The sequence below is a fragment of the Gopherus flavomarginatus genome, chromosome 1 (genome assembly GCF_025201925.1).
Source record: "Gopherus flavomarginatus isolate rGopFla2 chromosome 1, rGopFla2.mat.asm, whole genome shotgun sequence".
Classification (NCBI taxonomy): domain Eukaryota; kingdom Metazoa; phylum Chordata; order Testudines; family Testudinidae; genus Gopherus; species Gopherus flavomarginatus.
In genome coordinates, this window is record NC_066617.1 from 159,038,146 (window position 1) to 159,058,115 (window position 19,970).

The following is a 19,970-nucleotide window of genomic DNA, read 5'->3' on the forward strand; positions in this document are numbered from 1 at the left end:
ACAAAGTTAGAAAAAAAAAATCACCTTTTAGTTTGTAAAATGATGAGATATACTTTGGGAATCACTAAACAAGAATAGGTATGGAAACCTGCATGTCACTCTGACAGTCACTGTTTCATTACTGTTAATTATATTTTAAAGCTCAATCACTTTCAACCATAAGGAGATGCATCACAAAACCAGGTTAGAGTCTAGATGCAGCTTGTTGATAGAGTTAGTGCAAGAAGTAAATGTGAGAACAGCCAGTGCTATTGTCACCTGATACTTTCATGCTGATGCAAAGATGATAAGATCGGAAAGCACCACTGCGATGATCAGGACCAGCGCTAGCGGTTTGAGCGCCTTAGGCGGACTGCAATCTCGCCGCCCCGCGCGCTGGTCCCGTGGCTCCGGTGGAGCTGCCGCAGTGGTGCCTGCGCAGGGTCCGGTGCTCCGCGGCTCCGGTGGAGCTGCCGCAGTCATGCCTGCGGCAGCTCCACCGGAGCCGCGGACCAGCGGACCCTCCGCAGGCACCACTGCGGCAGCTCTACCGGAGCCGCGGACCAGCGGACCCTCCGCAGGCACCACTGCGGCAGCTCCACCGGAGCCGCCTGCCGCCCCCTCCGGCAAAATGGCACCCACCAATTATTCTGGCACCCTAGGCAATTGCCTAGGCTGCCTAAATGGTAGTGCTGGCCCTGGCGATGATCTAGTGTGATCTCCTGTATAATACAGGGTATAGGAGTTCCCTCAAATTAATTCCTGTTTAAACTAGCACATCTATTTTAGAAAAGCATCTAATCTTGATTTAAAAGTTGTCAGATAGTGATGGAGAGTCCACAATGGGCCTTGGTAAGTTGTTCCAATTTTTAAAAATGTACATCTTATTTCTTAAATCTGAATTTGGCAAGCTTCAACTTCTGATCAAAATAAGCTGAGAGGAAAAGAGCACGGCAGTGATATTTAAAACTTGAAAGTGTAACATAAAGATTCGACAGAGTAAATAATTGGTTCTTGTATGCTTAAAAAAAACCCCTGTGAAGTCTTCATCCAGGCCAACATCCCTCCTTGTGCGGCTACTGTCTAGCCTTTCCAAATAGCCTTTCTGAGTCCCAGCTCTTTCAATAGTGCTGCCCATTTTCTGACAAGCTCAAGTGTCTCCTTACATTACTTTACTCCACTGGCTCTCGATTCATTTCAGGATCCAATTCAAATTTGCCCTCTTTGATTTTAAACCCCTCCACAGACATGACACAGCCTATTGTACTTTTCAAACCTTGTGTTCCTTTCCCTACTCTTTCTGCATGCCTAGCACTATTCTCTTTTCTATTCCTCCATGTGAGCTGGTGCAAAATCTCTTTCTTCTGCAGTTCATATTGTCTGACTGGAACAATCTCTCTATCCTCAGCTCCCTCTTTCTCTGTACCATAATTCTCTGAAGTGGTTTGGGAAGTAAGTTTAGATGTAACATGTTATTCAAAATAATATTGTGTTATTTTGTTAACTGATATAGCACCTGTTGTACAGTGTCCTAGATTCGCATAAGGGAAAAAACAACAAAACTGTATTTAAAACAACTCTAGTCCAAATGGACCAGGTAATCAGCAAATCTAGTCAAAACAAATAAGGCAGGCTAAGAAAAAAAGAGACCAAACAAGATGAGGCATCCGAAAAAGGGAGGGTAAATGGTCAGATGCTGACCTAAATAGGAAGGCCTCACACAGAATCTTGAATACAGTTACAGAGGGACTCCAGCCCTTGATTCACTAAAGCACTTAAACACTTGCTGAGTACGTTGCTGAACTGGGATCCTAATGGCCATATTCCAGGAGAGAGTTCCTCAGACAGGTCTCCTGCACTAAGAAGGCCCTGCCCCAGGGCTGCCCAGAGGATTCAGGGGGCCTGGGTCCCCCCGCCACTGAATTGCTGCTGAACATCCAGCACTTTGGCGGCGGGTCCAGGACGGAAGGACTCCCCACTGCGGGTCTTCGGGGCACTTCGGTGGCAGGTGCTGGAGTGGAAGGACCCCCCACCGCTGAATTGCTGCCAAAGACCCAGAGCAGAAGAAGCTCTGGAGGCCTGGGCTCGTGAGAGAGTTTTCCAGGGCCCCCAGAGCAAGTGAAGGACCCCGCTCCAGAGGCCCCGAAAAACTTTCATGGGGGCCCCTGCGGGGCCCAGAGCCTGAGGCAAATTGCCACACTTGCCCCCCCCCCCCCGGGTGGCCCTGCCCTGCCGTAGTCCAGTCCAAATAAACCCTTGGGCTGCACAGCAAGGACAATCCAGTCAGCTTCAGCCTGGGAGGGACAAAGGAGAAAGACTATCACTTCAGTGATCCAGGCTGGAGCTACTTAAGTTTTTACAGCTCACATTGAAAACAAGAGCTTTAAAAAAAAAATATTTAAAATATAGTCCAATGGTAGGACACTTACCTAGAAAGCTGCTGAAGAACCTCTAGGTGCTGCTGGGCCCTGCCTCTCCACCTTTGGTCAATAAATGGGGGCACAGGATTTCTTTCCTCCAAATGCAGATTGTACCAGGGATAATGGATCAGGCTGCTAAACATGGTTTTAAAAATCGGCATCTTTTTCTAATTTTAATATGTAGACAAGAGAAATGGCAGTTGTTATTTAGCAGTTCCATAAAACACTAAAGAGAGCATCGCTTCAACTAGTATTTTTGAGTCTATATGTAAACAAGGCATGAGAAATATATAGAGATTAAACAAGTTACTGTGAATTACAGAGCTATAAATCTGGGTGGTGAGGTGACGACAAGCTCTAATGACATCAATCAGTAAAAGAGTGCTTCCCAAAATGAGGAACATACAGGACTAAAAGGCAGGGGCATGGAGAGGCTAAGTATCAACTTATGTAGCTGCAAAGAAATCCTTGAAAATATGGCCTAAGTATAACTGATGCAGCTACATTTGTTTAAGTTGGCAGAAAGCCTGAAATCAGCTTTAAGATATGAATTGCCCCATTTATTTCAGTGGGTGTTAACTTAGGAGCCCACTTAATGTACTGTAAGGGTATGCCTACATTGCAGCTGGAAGGTGTGATTTCCAGAGCAGGTAAACAGACCCTGTGGGCCTGGCTAGCTGCCAGAGTCCAAGCCCACCTGACCACTGGAGTCTGAGCTCAGGAGACTAACCCAAGCTCCAGCCTGTGTTTCAACATCCACACTGCTATTTTCAGCATGCTAGCTCAAGCAGAGATAGCAGAAGTCTCTATACCAGGTGTAGGCAACCTACGGCACGTGTGCTGAAGGCAGCACACAAGCCGATTTTCAGTGGTACTAATACTGCCCGGGTCCTGGCCACCGGTCTGGGGGGCTCTGCATTTTAATTTAATTTTAAATGAAGCTTCTTAAACATTTTAAAAACCTTATTTACTTTACATACAACAATAGTTTAGTTATATATTATAGAAAGAGACCTCCTAAAAACATTAAAATGTATTACTGGCATGCAAAACCTTAAATTAGAGTGAATATATGAAGACTCAGCACACCAGTTCTGAAAGGCTGCTGACCCCTGCTCTATACCCATGCTGGGAATAACACTTCTCAACTGCAGTACAGACATATGCTAAATGTCAACATTGTGCTACAGATGCCCCCCTGACTTATGCAATCGTTCTGTTCCGGAAAGCCTTGTGTAACTCGAATTTTGCGCAAGTCGAAAACGTATATTTGTACATGACACAAAAATTTCCACAACTTGAAAATCCTATTTCTGGTTTATGGAACTTTTTCCGTAAGTGCAAATTTGCATAGTCAGGTCTTGCGTAACCCAGGGAGCATCTGTATTTCACTATTCATCAAAGTACGTAAGAAAGGAAGTGTCATACTATGAAGATCTATACAATCTACTCTATATGACGACTCATTATGACTAAGCATTTAACGATAGATTGCAAGGTTGAATGTTGGCACCATTTGTCTCATTTTCCTGAAGGAGGACTCAACTTTCAAAGTTTGTGATAACTTTATGACAGCATTTCCCAATCATCCTCATCCCATCAGATGACATTATAGCCCCAGAATTCAAAGCCATCTTGTTTTGTATTATATACCAGACAGCAGCTTATTCAGATGGTCAGAGCTTTGGATAAGCACATTTTAAACAAATCAAAAGGAAAAAATAAATAGGATGGTGGAACATGGGCTTTATTTGGCTAAACAGGGATTTTGACATGAAGGGGAGATTTTCAAGTAAGTGATGCACTTTGGGCCTAAATTTGGATTCTGGGGTTTTCAGACAAGAGGGAATACCCCATACATAGGCTGGATATGTAGCAGCCAATATACAAGGGCTCCCTTTCAGAAGTCTGGTGTTTCTGGTGCACCATCAGACATTTTAAACAAAAAATGCGCTCAGAGCTAGAAGTGACAGAAAGATCTGTGGGTATTTCTATTCTCTTTGCTACCTGCACGGAAGCCATACCAGAAACCATAGTGACAGCAGAGTCCAACAGGGTCAACAACTCGGTGTAACTGGTAGATTCCCATCATGCCATTTACATCCTTGACCTACAGGGATTGAGGCAATGTCTACACTACATACACTACACAGGCACAACTGTACCACTGCAGCTGCACCACTGCTGTAAGGTCTCCCATGTAGCCACTCTATGCCAGCAGGAGAGAGCTCTCCCACCAGCTTAACTAAAGAACCCCAACAAGCAGCAGTAGCTATGTTGGCACTTTTGTCAGTGAAAATTATGTTAGTCAGGGTCTGTTTTTTTCACATCCCTGCCTGACAAAAGTTTTGCTGACAAAAGTGCTAGTGTAGACAAAGCCTGAGTGAAAACACATCCGTGACCTTGCGCAAGTCACATTACTGTGTGTGCCTTAGCCGCCCATCTGTAAAATGGGGATACTAGTGTTTCCCTGCCTCATTAGGGGTTTGTGGGGATAAATACAGATTACGTGACTCTCAGATACTATAGTATCAGAGGGGTAGCCGTGTTAGTCTGGATCTGTAAAAGCAGCAAAGAGTCCCGTGGCACCTTATAGACTAACAGACGTTTTGGAGCATGAGCTTTCGTGGGTGAATACTCACTTTGTCGGATGCATGCATGCATTCACCCATGAAAGCTCATGCTCCAAAACGTCTGTTAGTCTATAAGGTGCCACAGGACTCTTTGCTGCTTTTACAGATACTATAGTAATGGGGGCATACACACACTAGATCAATTAGAGCTAGTGTGAATATAAAATTAGCGTAGTCATGGTAGCATGGGCAGCAGCACAGCTTAGCTGCGTTGAGTACAAATCCAGCTGAACTCCGTAGGTACATACTCGGCATGGCTTAGCTGTGCTACCATGGCTAAACTATTTATACTCCCACTAGGTCTCATTAAGCTACTGTAAGTACATCTAGGCAACCTGAGAATCCCACCCCCAGAGGTACTGTGAGTACATGTAGGCAACGTGGGAATCCCATAGAGTTGCCTCTAGGATTGTCCTGGAGTCTCCAGGAATTAAAGATTATGTCATGTGATGAAACCTCCAGGAATCCATCCAACCAAAATTGTCAACCCTAGAATCCCACCACTAGCTAGTACTGTAGACACAGCCATAGAGGACATCGAACAACTTCAGAGAAAAAGTATTTAGGATAAGTGGGAGGGAGGAGACAGGAAACAGGCTTTGAATAATGCATTTTTATTAGCTCCATTGTATGGAAGGCATCAGCTTGCTTTAGAAGGGCTGTGCATCAAGAGTTGAATGCCTCCCAACCTACTCATTCACAAAAAGTCTGAATAAACCCAGGATGACAAAACCAAAGGTCCTTGTTTGTCAACCCCTGGAGTTATACCACATCCCTCTTTCTTTTGCATGCTGCCTAAATGGCTCACCTGCAGCTATCAAGATAAGTAAGAGGCATTGTGTGAAACGCTACTTACAATTCAAGTGCTCTGTTAAAAAAAACGGCACAATAACCCAATTCTTTTATTGTGTCTAAAACTTTCCTTAACGAGCCATAGACTAGTTGTCAGAGGTATCCAGCGGTGTCCCATTCTTAAGCACTGATACATGACTTACGGGTTTAGGAACAGAATAGAGAACTGTTTATTTCTAGACTACTGGTATAAAGTCAACCCAAGACAGTGGTGGCCATGGTTATTAAACTATTCTTGTGTTTGGTATAAATGTTTTCCTTGCTTTACAGAGCTTGTGCTGGTCTAAGGAAGTTAAGATTGCTCAAGTGCAATCACATTTTTTACATATTGTGGTAGAGCTCGGACCTTGTCCCTGTGGGTCCCGCCCCTCTAGGCGGTTTATGCTAGCCTCAGTAGCTCACTGTGACCCTTCACATAGCCCTTCTCTCTCTAGGACCAGAGTTACAGTCTACTGAGCCCTTTTCATCATAAGCCAGCAAGGAGGTTGGTGAGCAAACTCCCACAGTCTCTGTTGTCTCTAGGGCTCATTTCAGAACAGTTTAGTCTCCTGTCCTGACAAGGGCCTGTCTTCCCTTCCCAGGAGGCGTTGCTGTAGTGGCAGGTTGGAGGGAACCCAGGCCCGCCCTCTACTCCGGGTTCTGACCCAGGGACCCCAATGGTAGCAGCTGTTGACAGCCAACCTTTCATTGCCAGAGTTGCTACATTTCCCTGGGCCACTTTCCCATAGCTCTCCTGCTTCTCCCTTTTTCACTCTTACCTTAGGACACCCTCAAATCATCGTTAAGGGAGTCTTCATTAACCAACCCTTCAGCCACACTTCCTCTCCTCTGGCTCTCTCAAGACTGGCTGGAATGAGCCCTTTTATAGTATCAAAAGGGCCGTAACTACAGTCAGGTGTTCACATTACCTTAATGGACTCACCTGACTCTTTGCAGGTTAATTGGAGTCAGGTGTTCTCATCAGTCTATAAATAGCCCCTGCTCTGGTCAGTCAGGGAACAGAAAACTGCTAATCCAGTGGCCGGTATATCTGCCTTCTACTACTTTATTGTACCCAACTGGCCAGGGTCTATCACAATATATAGTCATATTCCTTTAATATAAGGAAGAATGTGGTAAAATCCTCTCCTGAAGATGTCTTAGGCTGAAACAACCTACCATCTTGTCAAACATGAGATGAGCCTGGACATTTGCCTTTGCATGGTCCTTCTCACTTGATAACTCATACAAGGGATCTGAAATATAAGCAATCACATGGATTCAAAGAAAATGAAGGGAATATTAGCCAGGCTCCTCTTGACAAGAGGTCAGTTTTCCTACTTCACAGAATAAACAAGACAAATAAAAATGAGCAAGTATCCTTTTACACATCAGATTCCACCCCCCCCCCCCCCGTCAGCCTCGATGCTGCTGCTGTATTGAATGGACCACGCTCTGGTGGGGAGAAAATAATGCTCATAATTATTAAAGTACATGGCCGTGAACGGAAGCAGCGGCAGTCAGCGTTTGCTGCTTCCCCATGGATTGATGCGCCAGGAATGGCCTGGCACATCCGCAGGTGACTCCATGCTCTGCCCACGCCTTTTCCCCTAAAGGTGCTTTCAGCCATTTAATTTCAGCTCTTCCCCCCCACCGCGTACTGGGAGCAGCCCCTTTTCCTCTTCCAGATCCCCTTTCCCAGCCTAGTCTCCCAGCGCCGACTGACGGCTCCACAGCACAGCCCAGGCTGGCTCAGCGGCTCCTCCTGCGGCCGCCGGCTGCATCGCACCACGCGGGGCCCAGCCACGCTGCATCCCACCGCGCGGAGCGCTGGACCTGCGGTGGCGCCGGCCCCTGCAGCACAGCTCGCGCGAGCCCGCACGCGGGGTACGTGCGCAGGGGGCGGAGCCCCGCGACCCCGCCCGGCCTATCAGGGGTTGCGGGGCCTTGTCGCCAACCCGCCCCCTCTGCTGCCGCCCGGGCGGGGCCTGCGGGGTTGGCGCCACCCCCGCTCGGTCTCTGGGCCCAGCCGGGTGCGGGCCGCTCGCCGGTACCGTATAGGAAGTCGAAGGCTCTGCTGGGGGCCATGCCCGAGCGGTACCGGCCCCCGGGGCTCGGGCCCCCGCCGCCCGCCGGAGCCTGCACCGTCCCCGTCACCGCGTAGCTGCTCATCCCGGCCGCTGGGTGCCGATTCCCATGGCAACGGGGCTGGGCGGGGCTTCCCATCCTGAGGGGCGGGGCTCGCTCTGGGAGCGGGGAGAGTGCGCGAGCGCTTCTCAGTCTGCCCCCGCCACATCCCTCCCTCCCAGCTCTTTACCCAGCCGCCCTTCTCCCCTGTACTCCAGCACAGCTCCACATTCTGCCCCCCAAGATACATTATATTGAGGATCCTTCCTCCCCTCCCCCCCCAGCAGGAAGAGAGTGGGACTTGGGAGCAGCCGAAACGGGACAGGGCAGCCTTAAGTGCAGTGCTATGCGCCTGCTGCAGCATTGGGGGTAGGGCTGAGACCTAGCTCCCTGCATCGCTTATTAACTTTATTATTATTTACTTTATTGACTTAAATATGATTAAATATTGACTTTATTATTATAATTTATTAATTCATAGTGCCTCAAAGTGTGCAAAGTGATTTACATTCAGTTGAAATAGACACAGCCCTTACCTACTCCAAAAAGTTTATAATGTAATCTGTAAATCTCATTGGTTTGTTGCCCATTTTTATTACTCAGTTCTCAGGTGGTATTTGTGAGGATTAATTAGTGAAGTGCTTTGAAGATCACCAGTTCATCTGTCACCACACAGAGCTAATCTAATGTAAAGTGCCTATCACTCACAGCTGAGGCTGATAGTGCTGCCTATTACTAAGGTTGTACAACACTTCCCACCGTAAGACCCTCTTTTTAGTTGCTTCTCATTTTGCCAAAGTTTAGCCATTTGGGCTGAAATTTTACATGTCAGATTTCTGCCTCAGTCCTAGCTTAATCATTTCTGAGACCGAGGCTCAATGAGGATGGACAGGCAACCTTACGTCTGGCATTTCCTAGCCATTGGGTGCCTGACTTTGCAGCCTTAATGATGTTCTTTTAACATTATTAGCCCCAGTCGTGGACCAGGACCCCATTGTGCTAAGCACTGTACAAGCAGACTAAAAAGACAGTCTCTGCCCCAATGAGCTCACATCTAAGTATAAAATGAGACAACAGACAGATACAGATAGGGGTGTATAAGGAAACAATGAGACAGTATTAGCCTGAAAGGAAATGGTATCCATGCATCAGCAGCCTAACATATTTTTTGTGATTAATAGTATTTAAGGTGCTATTCAAATGCTAACTACCATTGTGTAAAATCAGTACACTACTAATAGAACCATAACATAGGAAAGGCAGAAGGAACTTGTCATATTCCAGTCTTGCCACTGGGTGTCTCAGTCACTCTACCCATTTTTCAAATAAGGCCATTACAGCAACAGGCGCCTGCTGTGGTAAAACAGAAGAACATGTTCTGGGGCCAATTCAGCCCTGGTGTAACTCCGCTGCAGTCAGTTAAGTTACACCAGGGTGAATTTGGCCTAGGATGGAAGCTCAGTGCTACTTCTATTCACAGTCTACTCTTCTGTAGCTCTGCCAGCTACTGAATATAATGAGTCTCATTTCCCAGATGTGTACTGGGTAGGGTGACCAGATGTCCCGATTTTATAAAGACAGTCCCGATATTTGGGGTTTTGTCTTATATAGGTGCCTATTACTCCCTCATCCCAATTTTTCACACTTGCTGTCTGGTCACCCTAGTAGTACTGGGCAATATTGGACGGGTGAAAGGTTCAGCAGTGCACATATGGATTGCAGCTGCCATTGGCCATTCCTGCTGTTTGGCCTGGTTAGTGGGCTCTCAAGACTTCCCATCAGCCAAGCAGAGCCTGCAAATATATCATATGCTCTATTTCTGACCAGGAAAGGAGACTGAGGCTTGATCTGTATTATTGAGTTAGGTCGAAATAAGGCAGCTTACGTTGACCTAACTCTGTAAGTGTCTACACTAAAATGTAGCTCCCCCTGATGTAACTTGCCCACTACACTGACTTAATAACTCTACTTTCAGGAGAGGCGCAGTGATTAGGTCAATGTTAGGGTTGCCAACTGTCTAATCACACAAACCCAAACACCCTCGCCCCGCCTCCTGCCACAACCCTTGCCCGAGGCTCCACCCTGCTCACTCCATCCCTCTTCCATCAGTCGCTTGCTTTCTAAATTTGGATCCTGGGGTTTTCAGACAAGAGGGAATACTCCATGCTCTCCATCACTCACTTTCACCAGGCTGGGCCAGGGGGGTTGTGGTGTGGGAGGGGGTGCAGGCTCTGGGCTGGGGCCAAAGGGTTTGGAATGTGGGAGGGGGCTCTGGGCTGAGCATGAGGCAGGGGGTTGGGGTGCAGGAGAGGGTGTGGGGTACAAGAACTGGGAGGGAGTTTGGGTGCAGGAGGGGGCTCAGGGCTGAGGCAGGGGGTTGGGGTGCAGGAGGGAGTGAAGGCTGCAGACTTTGGCTGGGAGGTCCTTATCTCAGGTGGCTCTCAGTTGGCTGTGCAGTGGGGCTAAGGCAGACTCCCTGCCTGCCTACCCTGGCCCCACGCCACTCACGGAAGTGGCTGGCATGTCCTTGCAGCCACTGGGGGGACAGGGGGCTCCGTGCTGCCCATGCATGCAGCCGTCCACGCAGCTCCCATTGGCTGAAGTTCCTGGCCAATGGGAGCTGCAGAGTTGGTGCACAGGGCAGGGACAGCATGCAGAGACCCCCCCCACACACCTAGGGGCCTCAGGGATGTGCCGGCCACTTCTGGGAGAGGCACGGGGCCAGGGCAAGCAGGGATCCTGCCTCAGCCATGCTGCGCCACCGGACTTTTAGGACCTAAAAATCTCCTGGTTTGGCTTCAGTAGCCTCTGGGAGATACAGGAGACTCCCAGAAAAGCTGAGAGGGTTGGCAACCCTAGCTGATGTAGTTAGGCTGACACAGTGTCAGTGTAGACGGGTGTAAACACTGTGTTGCTTACATCGACTGCTGCTGCCTTTCAGAAGCCATCCCACAATGCCCCACACTGGCAATTAAGTTAGTACCAGCGTTCCTGGCGAGGACACGCACCATCGACATGAGCATAGTGTGGACATGCAAAAGCAATATAATTACTGCGCTGGCTGTTTGTTGACCTAACTTAGGTCGACTTAACTTTGTAGTGTAGACTTGTCCTGAGTCAGCGTGAAGCAACTGTTTCCTGCTCTATGTAGGAAGCAGATACATGCACAGCAGAGACTGGGAGAAGCAAATATTTCTGAACTGATCTCTAGGTCTTGTTATCTCATTGCCTTTGCTTCCTGCTGGCAGTTTACTGCAAAACTCTATGACTGGAACTTAGACTCATGCACACACCCATCACACACACTTCACTCATGCAGCCATGGATGCAACACATGCATCACACGTGTACTTCTTACCCTGCACATGCACACAAACACCAAACATGCACCCACATCCTTACCAACACTCCATATGTGTATGCATACACAGAAGCATGCACTGTTCTGTTTTACTGTGCACTAGAGGCTTCACCTGGAGCACTGTGTCCAGTTTTGGGTGCTACACTTTAAGAAAAACATGGACAATTTAAAGAAATTCCCAAGGACACCAACAAAAGTGTCAAGAAGTTTAGAAAACATGAACTATGAAGAAAGGTTTAAAGATTTGGGCATATTTAGTCTAGACAAGAGAAGACTTAGTGGAGACAGGATAACAGCCTTCAAATATGTAAAAGGTTATAAAGAGGATGGTGATCAATTGTTCTCCATGCCCACAGACAGTAGGGCAAGTAGTAACTAGTTTAATCTGCAGCAAGGGAGATTTAGGTTGCATATTAGAAAAAAGCTTTCTAACTGTAAGGATAGCTAAGCATAGCAACATGTTAGGGGAGGCTGCAGAATCACCGTCACTGGAGGTTTTTAAGAACAGGTTAGCCAAACAGCTGTCAAGGCTGGTCTAGGTAGGCTTCATCCTGCTTCAGTCTGGGAGAATGGAACAGACTCCTTTAGGGCCCTTCCAGCCCCATATTTCTATGATTCTCTGAAAACTAGGAAATGCAAAGTTAAGGTACGTGCTGCCCCCACAACACAACCTGAATTATGCCCCCTATAGTTGGTAGTAAGCACTGGGAATCAGTCAGTGAGAGTGATGCAGATTCCCTCTCTCTTGAACACATCATGACTAGATGTATTCCTGGAAGATATTTTAGTCAAACACACGGTATTAGGCTCAATACAGCAGAAAATGGATGAAAAATACAGCCACAGCACCTGGTCTTATCAGCCACTCTGAAACCTGGCAAACTTGAATGAAATTCTGTGGCCTGTGTTACACAGGAGGTGAGAATAGATAATCAAATGGTCCCTTCTAGCCTTAAAATTTATAATAAATATATATGACACCACAACCTCTGGCTAAATGCCAAACACCACCTGGGATGTGAGACTTTGTCCTTTTCTTTCCCTGTTATATTTATTCTTTTCTCTCTCTCTCTTTCCTTCTGTCTAAGAAGAGTCCATTCTGCAGGTATGGCCTTCATTATTTGTTCCTAGATATGTTACATATAGCTAGGTTTGGCAAAATTCAAGTTTTATTTTTTTGCAATTTTGATGATTAATATAGATTTTTTTCAGGTTTTTAATTATGTTAATTTTTACAGATGCAGGAAACTAATGGGGTTAGGGTTAGGGCAGTGCAGTCAGCAGGGCTGAAGGGGTTTCCACCACTGACAACGGGGCTGCAGAGGGCTCCCTGCATAGCCAATGGGCTCAGGACACCTGGATGCAAGATGTAGGGGAGCTGTGGTCCTGGCCCAGTGGAGCAGAGATCCCACCACTTCCTTATTTACATTCTTCACACCCATCATGATTGTATAGACCTCTGTCATATCCCCCTTAGTCGTCTCTTTTCTAAGATGAAAAGTCCCAGTTTTATTAATCTCTTCTCAGACAGAAGCTGTTCCATACCCCAAATCATTTTTGTTGCCTTTTTCTGAAAACTTTTCCAGTTCTAATATATCTTTTTTGAGACAGGGTGACCACATCTGCATGCATATGTGGGCATACCATGGATTTATATAGAGGTAATATGATATGTTCTGTCTTATTATCTATCCCTTTCTTAATGATTCCCAATATTATGTTAGCTTTTTTGACTGCCGCTGCACATTGAGTGGATGTTTTCAGAGAACTATCCACAATGACTCCAAGATCTCTCTGTTTAGTGGTAACAGCTAATTTAGACCCCATTTTTTTATATGTATAGTTGGGACTATGTTCACTTCATTTATGATTACGTCATTTATCAACACTGAATTTCATCTGCCATTTTGCTGCCCAGTCACCCAGTTTTGTGAGATCCCTTTGTAGCTCTTTGCAGTCTGCTTTGGATTAATGATTTTAAGTAATTCTGTATCACTTGCAAATTTTGCCACCTCACTGTTTACCTCTTTTCCAGATCATTTATGAATATGTTGAATGTGCAGGTCCCAGTACAGACCTTTGGTGGACACCATTATTTACCTCTCTCCATTCTGAAAGCTGACCATTTATTCCTACTATTTGTTTCCTATCTTTTAACCAGTTACCAGCCCCTGAGAGGACCTTCCCTCTTATCTCATGACAGCTTACTTTGCTTAAATAAAGCAGAGGCCACCCTACTGCTGAATGGTAGGTGAGAGGTCCTGGAGGTAAAATGTAGCTTGTAAGGGAAAAGACTAAAGTCCAGGACTTCCATGATAACATTCTCTGGAATATTTCCAATTCCACATTCAGGGCCAGAAAGACAGGCAGAACTGCAGGGTCTCAATTGGTTGATGACACGATGGTGTAAGGAGGAGGGCTTTAGGTTTATTAGGAGCTGGAGAACCTCTTGGGAAATGAGTATTCCATATGGGAAGGATGGGCTCCACCTAAACCAAAACAGAATCAGACTGGTGGCATGTAAAATTAAAAAGGTAGAAGATTTTTTTAAACTAAGGACTGGGAAAAAGACAACTGGTGTGGAGAAGCACATGGTTTGGGTGCAGATATCCCTTAGGGATGAATTTATTAAAGGGGACTCTACATTCTAGTAAAGAAGATCGGAATGAAGTTGGTAAAGTGCAGGGAGGAGCTACAGAGGAATAGTCAAACGAAATAGAGTCCCGTATAAATGTAACTCATGAAGGCAGGCAACTGAATATTGTCAAATTGTACAAATGCTTATTTCAAAATGCTAGAAGTCTACATACTAAGAGGGGTGAACTATGGTGGCTGGCATTAAATGAGGACATTGATATAATAGGCACTGTGGAAGCTAGGTAGAATCAATGTAGTACCCGGGTACAAAATAAATAGGAATGACAGAGTAGGTCACGTTGGAGCAGTAGTACTATATGTGAAAGAAAGCATAGAGTCAAAGAAAGTGAAAATCTTAAATGAATTAAAATGTACCATAGACTTTTTATGAATAAAAATTCCATGCCTGAATAGGAAGAGTATAGCAGTAGGAATATACTACTGATCACCTGACCAAGATGTGACTGTAACTGTGAAATGGTCAGGGAGCTCATAGAGGCTACTAAGGCAGAAAATGCAGTAATAATGGGACATTTCAACTATCCTCATACTGACTGGGTAAATGTCACCTCAGGAAGAGATGCAGAGATAAAATTTCTAGACACCGTAAATTACGGCTTCTTGGAACAGCTTGTCCTGGAATTGGTAGAGGCAATTCTTGATTTAGTCCTAAGTGGAGAACAGGATCTGGTCCAAGCTGTGCACATAACTGAACCACTCAGTAATAGAGATCATAATATAATTAAATTTGACATCCCCATCGGGGAGAAAATGCCAAAGAAACCTACCACACTAGCATTTAACCTCAAAAAGTAGAAGTACACAAAAATGAGGAAGCTAGTTAAACGGAAATTAAAAAGCAGTCACAAGGGGGAAATTCCTGTAAAGTGCATGTAAACTATTTAAAAACATCAAAAGAGAGGATCAAAACAAATTTATACTCCAAATTACAAAAAAAGTAAGAGGACCAAAAAATAAAAATAAAAATAATAATGCCACCAGGGTTAAACAGCAGAGTAAAAGTAGCAGAGGCAAAAAGGCATCCTTTTAAAAAAAACAGGAAGTCAAATCCTAGTGTGGAAAATTAGAAAGGAACATAAACTCCAGCAAGTCAAGGTAAAAGTATAATAAGGCAGGACAAGAAAGAATTTGAAGAGCAACTAGCTAAAGACACAAAAAATAATAGCAACATCAGAATCAGGAAGCTGCCAAACAGTCAGTGGACCACAGGATGATCGAGGTGCTAAAGGAGCACTCAAGGAAGAAAAGGCTGTTGCAAATAAGCTAAATTAATTCTTTGCATTAGTCTTCACTACAAAGGATGTGGGAGAGATTCTCACACCAAAGTCATTCTTTTTGGTGACAAATCTGAGGAACTGTCCCAGACTGAGGTGTCAGTAGAGGAGGTTTTGGAACAAATTGATACATTAGACAGTAATAAGACACTGGGACCAGACAGTATTCATCCAAAAGTTCGGAAGGAACTCAGATATGAAATTGCAGAACTGCTAACTGTGATATGATTTCACCTGTTAAATCAGCTTCTAAACCAGATGACTGGATGGTAGCTAATGTAAGGCAGATTTTTAAAAATGCTTTGGAGGCAATCCTGGCAATTATAGGCCAATAAGCCTAACTTCAGTACTAGGCAAACTGGTTGAAATTAGACAGAGGTGAAAGTAAGCCGGTAAGCCCCGGTACTGGCAAGAGCCGGTGCACCAGCTTCCCCAGGCAGCAATTTAAAGGGCCTGGGGCTTCCAGCAGTGGCTGGAACCCCAGGCCCTTTAAATTGCCACCAGAGCCCCACTGCTAGAACCCTGGGGAAGCAGCAGCAGCGCTCTGGGGGCTATTTAAAGGGCCTAGGGTGGTAGAAGCAGGGGAGCCCCAGGCCCTTTAAATAGCCCTGGAGCCCCAGGCCCTTTAAATAGCCCCTGGAGCAGCAGCGGGGGCTTCAGCAATGGTTTAAAGGTCCTGAGGTGGTAGCGTTGCCCGAGCCCTGGGTCCTTTAAACTGCTGCTGGAATCCCTCGCTGCTGCTGCTACCTCAGTGGGAGAGGGGGAGGGCACTTACCGGTATGGGGCAGGCCGGGGCTGGCTCTGACCCCCACATCCCCACCCCTTCTCCCCAAGACCCCACCCCTTCCAGGGGCCAGAGCCGGCCCTAACCCAGCCCTGTACTGGTAAGTCCCTATTTCTACTTTCACCCCTGAGTAAAGAACAAAATTATCAGATACAAAGGCCTCCTCTATACTATGAGTTTATCTCAAATTTAGCAGCGTTAAATCAAATTAACCCTGCACCCATCCACACAACGAAGCCCTTTACTTTGATATAAAGGGCTCTTAAAATCAATTTCTGTACTCCTCCCCGATGAGGGGAGTAGCACTGAAATTGACATTGCCATTTCGAATTAGGGTTAGTGTGGCCGCAATTCGATGGTATTGGCCTCCGGGAGCTATCCCACAGTGCACCACTGTGACCGCTTTGGAAAGTAATCTGAACTCGGATGCACTGGCCAGGTAGACAGGAAAAGCCCCGTGAACTTTTGAATTTCATTTCATGTTTGCCCAGCGTGGAGCGATAATCAGCACAGGTGACCATGCAGTCAAAGAATAAAAAAAAAGCTCCAGCATGGGCCGTACGGGAGATATTGAATCTGATTTCTGTATGGGGAGAATTCCAATGGACGGGGGAGACTGTGAGAACTATGGGATAGCTATGGGATAGCTACCCACAGTGCAACGCTCCGGAAGTCAACGCTAACCTCGGTACATGGAGGCACACCGCTGAATTAATGTGCTTAGTGTGGCTGCATGCACTCAACTTTATATAATCTGTTTCCAAAAATCGGTTTCTGTAAAATCGGAATAATCCCATAGTGTAGACATACCTATAGATGAACACATTATGTTGTGGAAGAATCAACATGGCTTCGCCAATCTATTAGAATTTTCTGAGGGGGATCAACAAGCATGTGGAAAAGGGTGAGCCAGTGGAAATCATGCTCTTGGACTTTCTGAAAGCTTTTGACAATGTCTCTCATCAAAGGCTGTTCAGCAAACTAAGCAGTCATGGGCATGAAGTAACACAGGAATCTGTCTGAGCACCTGGTTGGCTGCTATTATGTACCAGTTACCTGGCTCCTGAGCCTGGTTCCTAGCTTCTTTATTTCAGACCCCCATCTATTCCCAGTTCCTGCTTGCCTGCCTTACTCCAGGTCTCCACTCCGATGCCTTTGCCCTGATGCTGTCTCTGACTCTGATCCCTGGCTTGGCACTAGGAGCTGTCTCCAGCTCTGACCACTAAGCCTGACCACCCACATCCCAGTCATTGCAATTACCCCATCTCAAAAAGGATATAGTAGAATTGGAAAGGTACAGAGAAGGGGAAACAAAAAATATTAGGCGTATGGAACAGCTTCAGACAGACACAACTGTGCCCCCCAACTCTGCATCCCATCCCTTTTCATTCATCTAGTTACTTTTTCTGATATGTTACAAAGAGCTAATTTTTACTGTTGATCTTTCAGAGATGGAGATGGACTCTGATATTTACTTAAACCTTATATTTTATTTGAATTAGTTATAGTCAATACAAAAATATTTTTGTTTCTAGTAACACCATAGATACAATAACACAGAACATGCTGTGAAACATCCATTTCAGAAGCTTCACAAATCTCAGTCACATCACCTTCAACCACATAGAGACAATGAGCATTCTCACCCTCTGGCCACCGCGCTGCAAACTTTGGAGTTCTTTCTGTGGCTCTGAGAGCTTCACACAAATTCCAGGCAAAATTCAGTGTTCTCTGGTCCATACAGCAGAGTTTGACTAAAGGATTTTCTCCCTGCATACATGAACTTTGAGGAATTAACCATATATAGGAAAAAACAAATTCAACAAGCTTTCAGTAATTGGAGGAAATAGTACACTGGGCACTGGTATTTAAAATCCAACTCAAAATAATCTGGATATGGGCCCGAGTTGAAGGAGAGTGCAAGAGGGTACGACTCCTGTCTCAGACTGAGAAAGCGGGACAATCAGCGGGTTATCTTAAGTGCCTATACACAAATGCAAGAAGCATGGGAAACAGGCAGGAAGAACTGGAAATCCTGGCACAGTCAAAGAACTATGATGTGATTGGAATAACAGAGACGTGGTGGGATAACTCACATGACTGGAGTACTGTCATGGATGGATATAAACTGTTCAGGAAGGACAGGCAGGGCAGAAAAGGTGGGGGAGTTGCATTGTATGTAAGAGAGCAGCATGATTGCTCAAAGCTCTTGTATGAAACTGCAGAAAAACCTGAGAGTCTCTGGATTAAGTTTAGAAGTGTGAGCAACAAGGGTGATGTCATAGTGGGAGTCTGCTATAGACCACCAGACCAGGGGGATGAGGTGGACGAGGCTTTCTTCTGGCAATTAGCAGAAGTTACTAGATTGCAGACCCTGGTTCTCATGGGAGATTTTAATCACCCTGATATCTGCTGGGAGAGCAATACAGTGGTGCACAGACAATCCAGGAAGTTTTTGGAAAGTATAGGGGACAATTTCCTGGTGCAAGTGCTGGAGGAACCAACTAGGGGCAGAGCTCTTCTTGACCTGCTGCTCACAAACAGAGAAGAGTTTAGTAGGGGAAGCAAAAGTGGATGGGAACCTGGGAGGCAGTGACCATGAGATGGTCGAGTTCAGGATCCTGACACCAGGGGCGGCTCTAGGGTTTTTGCCGCCTCAAGCAGGCTGCCTTCAGCGGTTTGCCTGCGGAGAGTCCGCTGGTCCCACGGCTTCAATGGACCTCCCGCAGGCGTGCCTGTGGAGGGTCTGCTGGTCCAGCGGCTACTCCTGAAGCCGCGGGACCAGCGGACCCTCCACAGGCAAGCCGCCGAGGGCAGCCTGCCTGCCGCCCTTGTGGCGCTGGCAGAGCGCCTCCCGCGGTTTGCTGCCCCAAGCATGCGCTTGGCATGCTGGGGCCTGGAGCCGCCCCTGCCTGACATAAGGAAGAAAGGAGAGCAGCAGAATACGGACCCTGGACTTCAGAAAAGCAGACTTTGACTCCCTCAGGGAACTGATGGGCAGGATCGCCTGGGAAAATAACATGAGCGTGAAAGGAGTTCAGGAGAGCTGACTGTATTTTAAAGAATCCTTATTGAGGTTGCAGGAAAAAAACATCCTGATGTATAGAAAGAATAGTAAATATGGCAGGCTGCCAGCTTGGCTTAACAGTGAAATCCTTGCTGATCTTCAATGCAAAAAAGAAGCTTACAAGAAGTGGAAGATTGGACAAATGACCAGGGAGGAGTATAAAAATATTGCTCAGGCATGCAGGAGTGAAATCAGGAAGGCCAAATCACACTTAGAGTTGCAGCTAGCAAGAGACATTAAGAGTAACAAGAAGGGTTTCTTCAGGTATGTTAGCAACAAGAAGAAAGTCAAGGAAAGTGTGGGCCGCTTACTGAATGATGGAGGCAACCTAGTGACAGAGGATGTGGAAAAAGCTAACATACTCAATGATTTTTTTGCCTCTGTCTTCATGAAAAAGGTCAGCTCCCAGACCACTTGTCATGCTATAATTCCCCACTCTGAACCTTAGCGTCCAAAAGATGGGGTACCAGCATGAATTCCTCCAAGCTCAATTACCAGCTTAGTACTTGTAGTGCTGCCACCAACCAGGAATTCCAGTGCCTGGTACACTCTGGTCCCCCCAAAACCTTGCCCGGGGACCCCCAAGACCCAGACCCTCTGGATCTTAACACAAGGAAAGTAAACCCTTTCCCTCACCGTTGCCTCTCCCAGGCTTCCCCTCCCTAGGTTACCCTGGAAGATCACTGTGATTCAAACTCCTTGTATCTTAAAACAGGGAGGAAAATCCACCTTCCTCCCTCCTTCTCTCTCCCCCTCCCAGACTCTCCCTGAGAGAGAAAGTAATCCTAACACAGAGAGAAAATTAACCTTTCTCTCCCCCTTCCCTCCTTTCTCCC

At 46.2% G+C, this 19,970-nt stretch overlaps 1 protein-coding gene across 1 annotated transcript in view; it reads right to left on the reverse strand.

The window, feature by feature from the left end:
• Positions 1-8,035, reverse strand: part of CFAP91 (cilia and flagella associated protein 91) — a 61,598-nt gene extending 53,563 nt beyond the window's left edge. The window contains exons 1-3 of the mRNA XM_050962842.1: positions 7,918-8,035; positions 7,043-7,119; positions 2,409-2,566 (exon numbers count right to left, since the gene is read on the reverse strand). Coding sequence (XP_050818799.1) covers positions 2,409-2,566; positions 7,043-7,119; positions 7,918-8,035 — 353 coding nt within the window. The remainder of the gene's footprint in view (positions 1-2,408; positions 2,567-7,042; positions 7,120-7,917) is intronic.
• Positions 8,036-19,970: the final 11,935 nt, after the last annotated feature.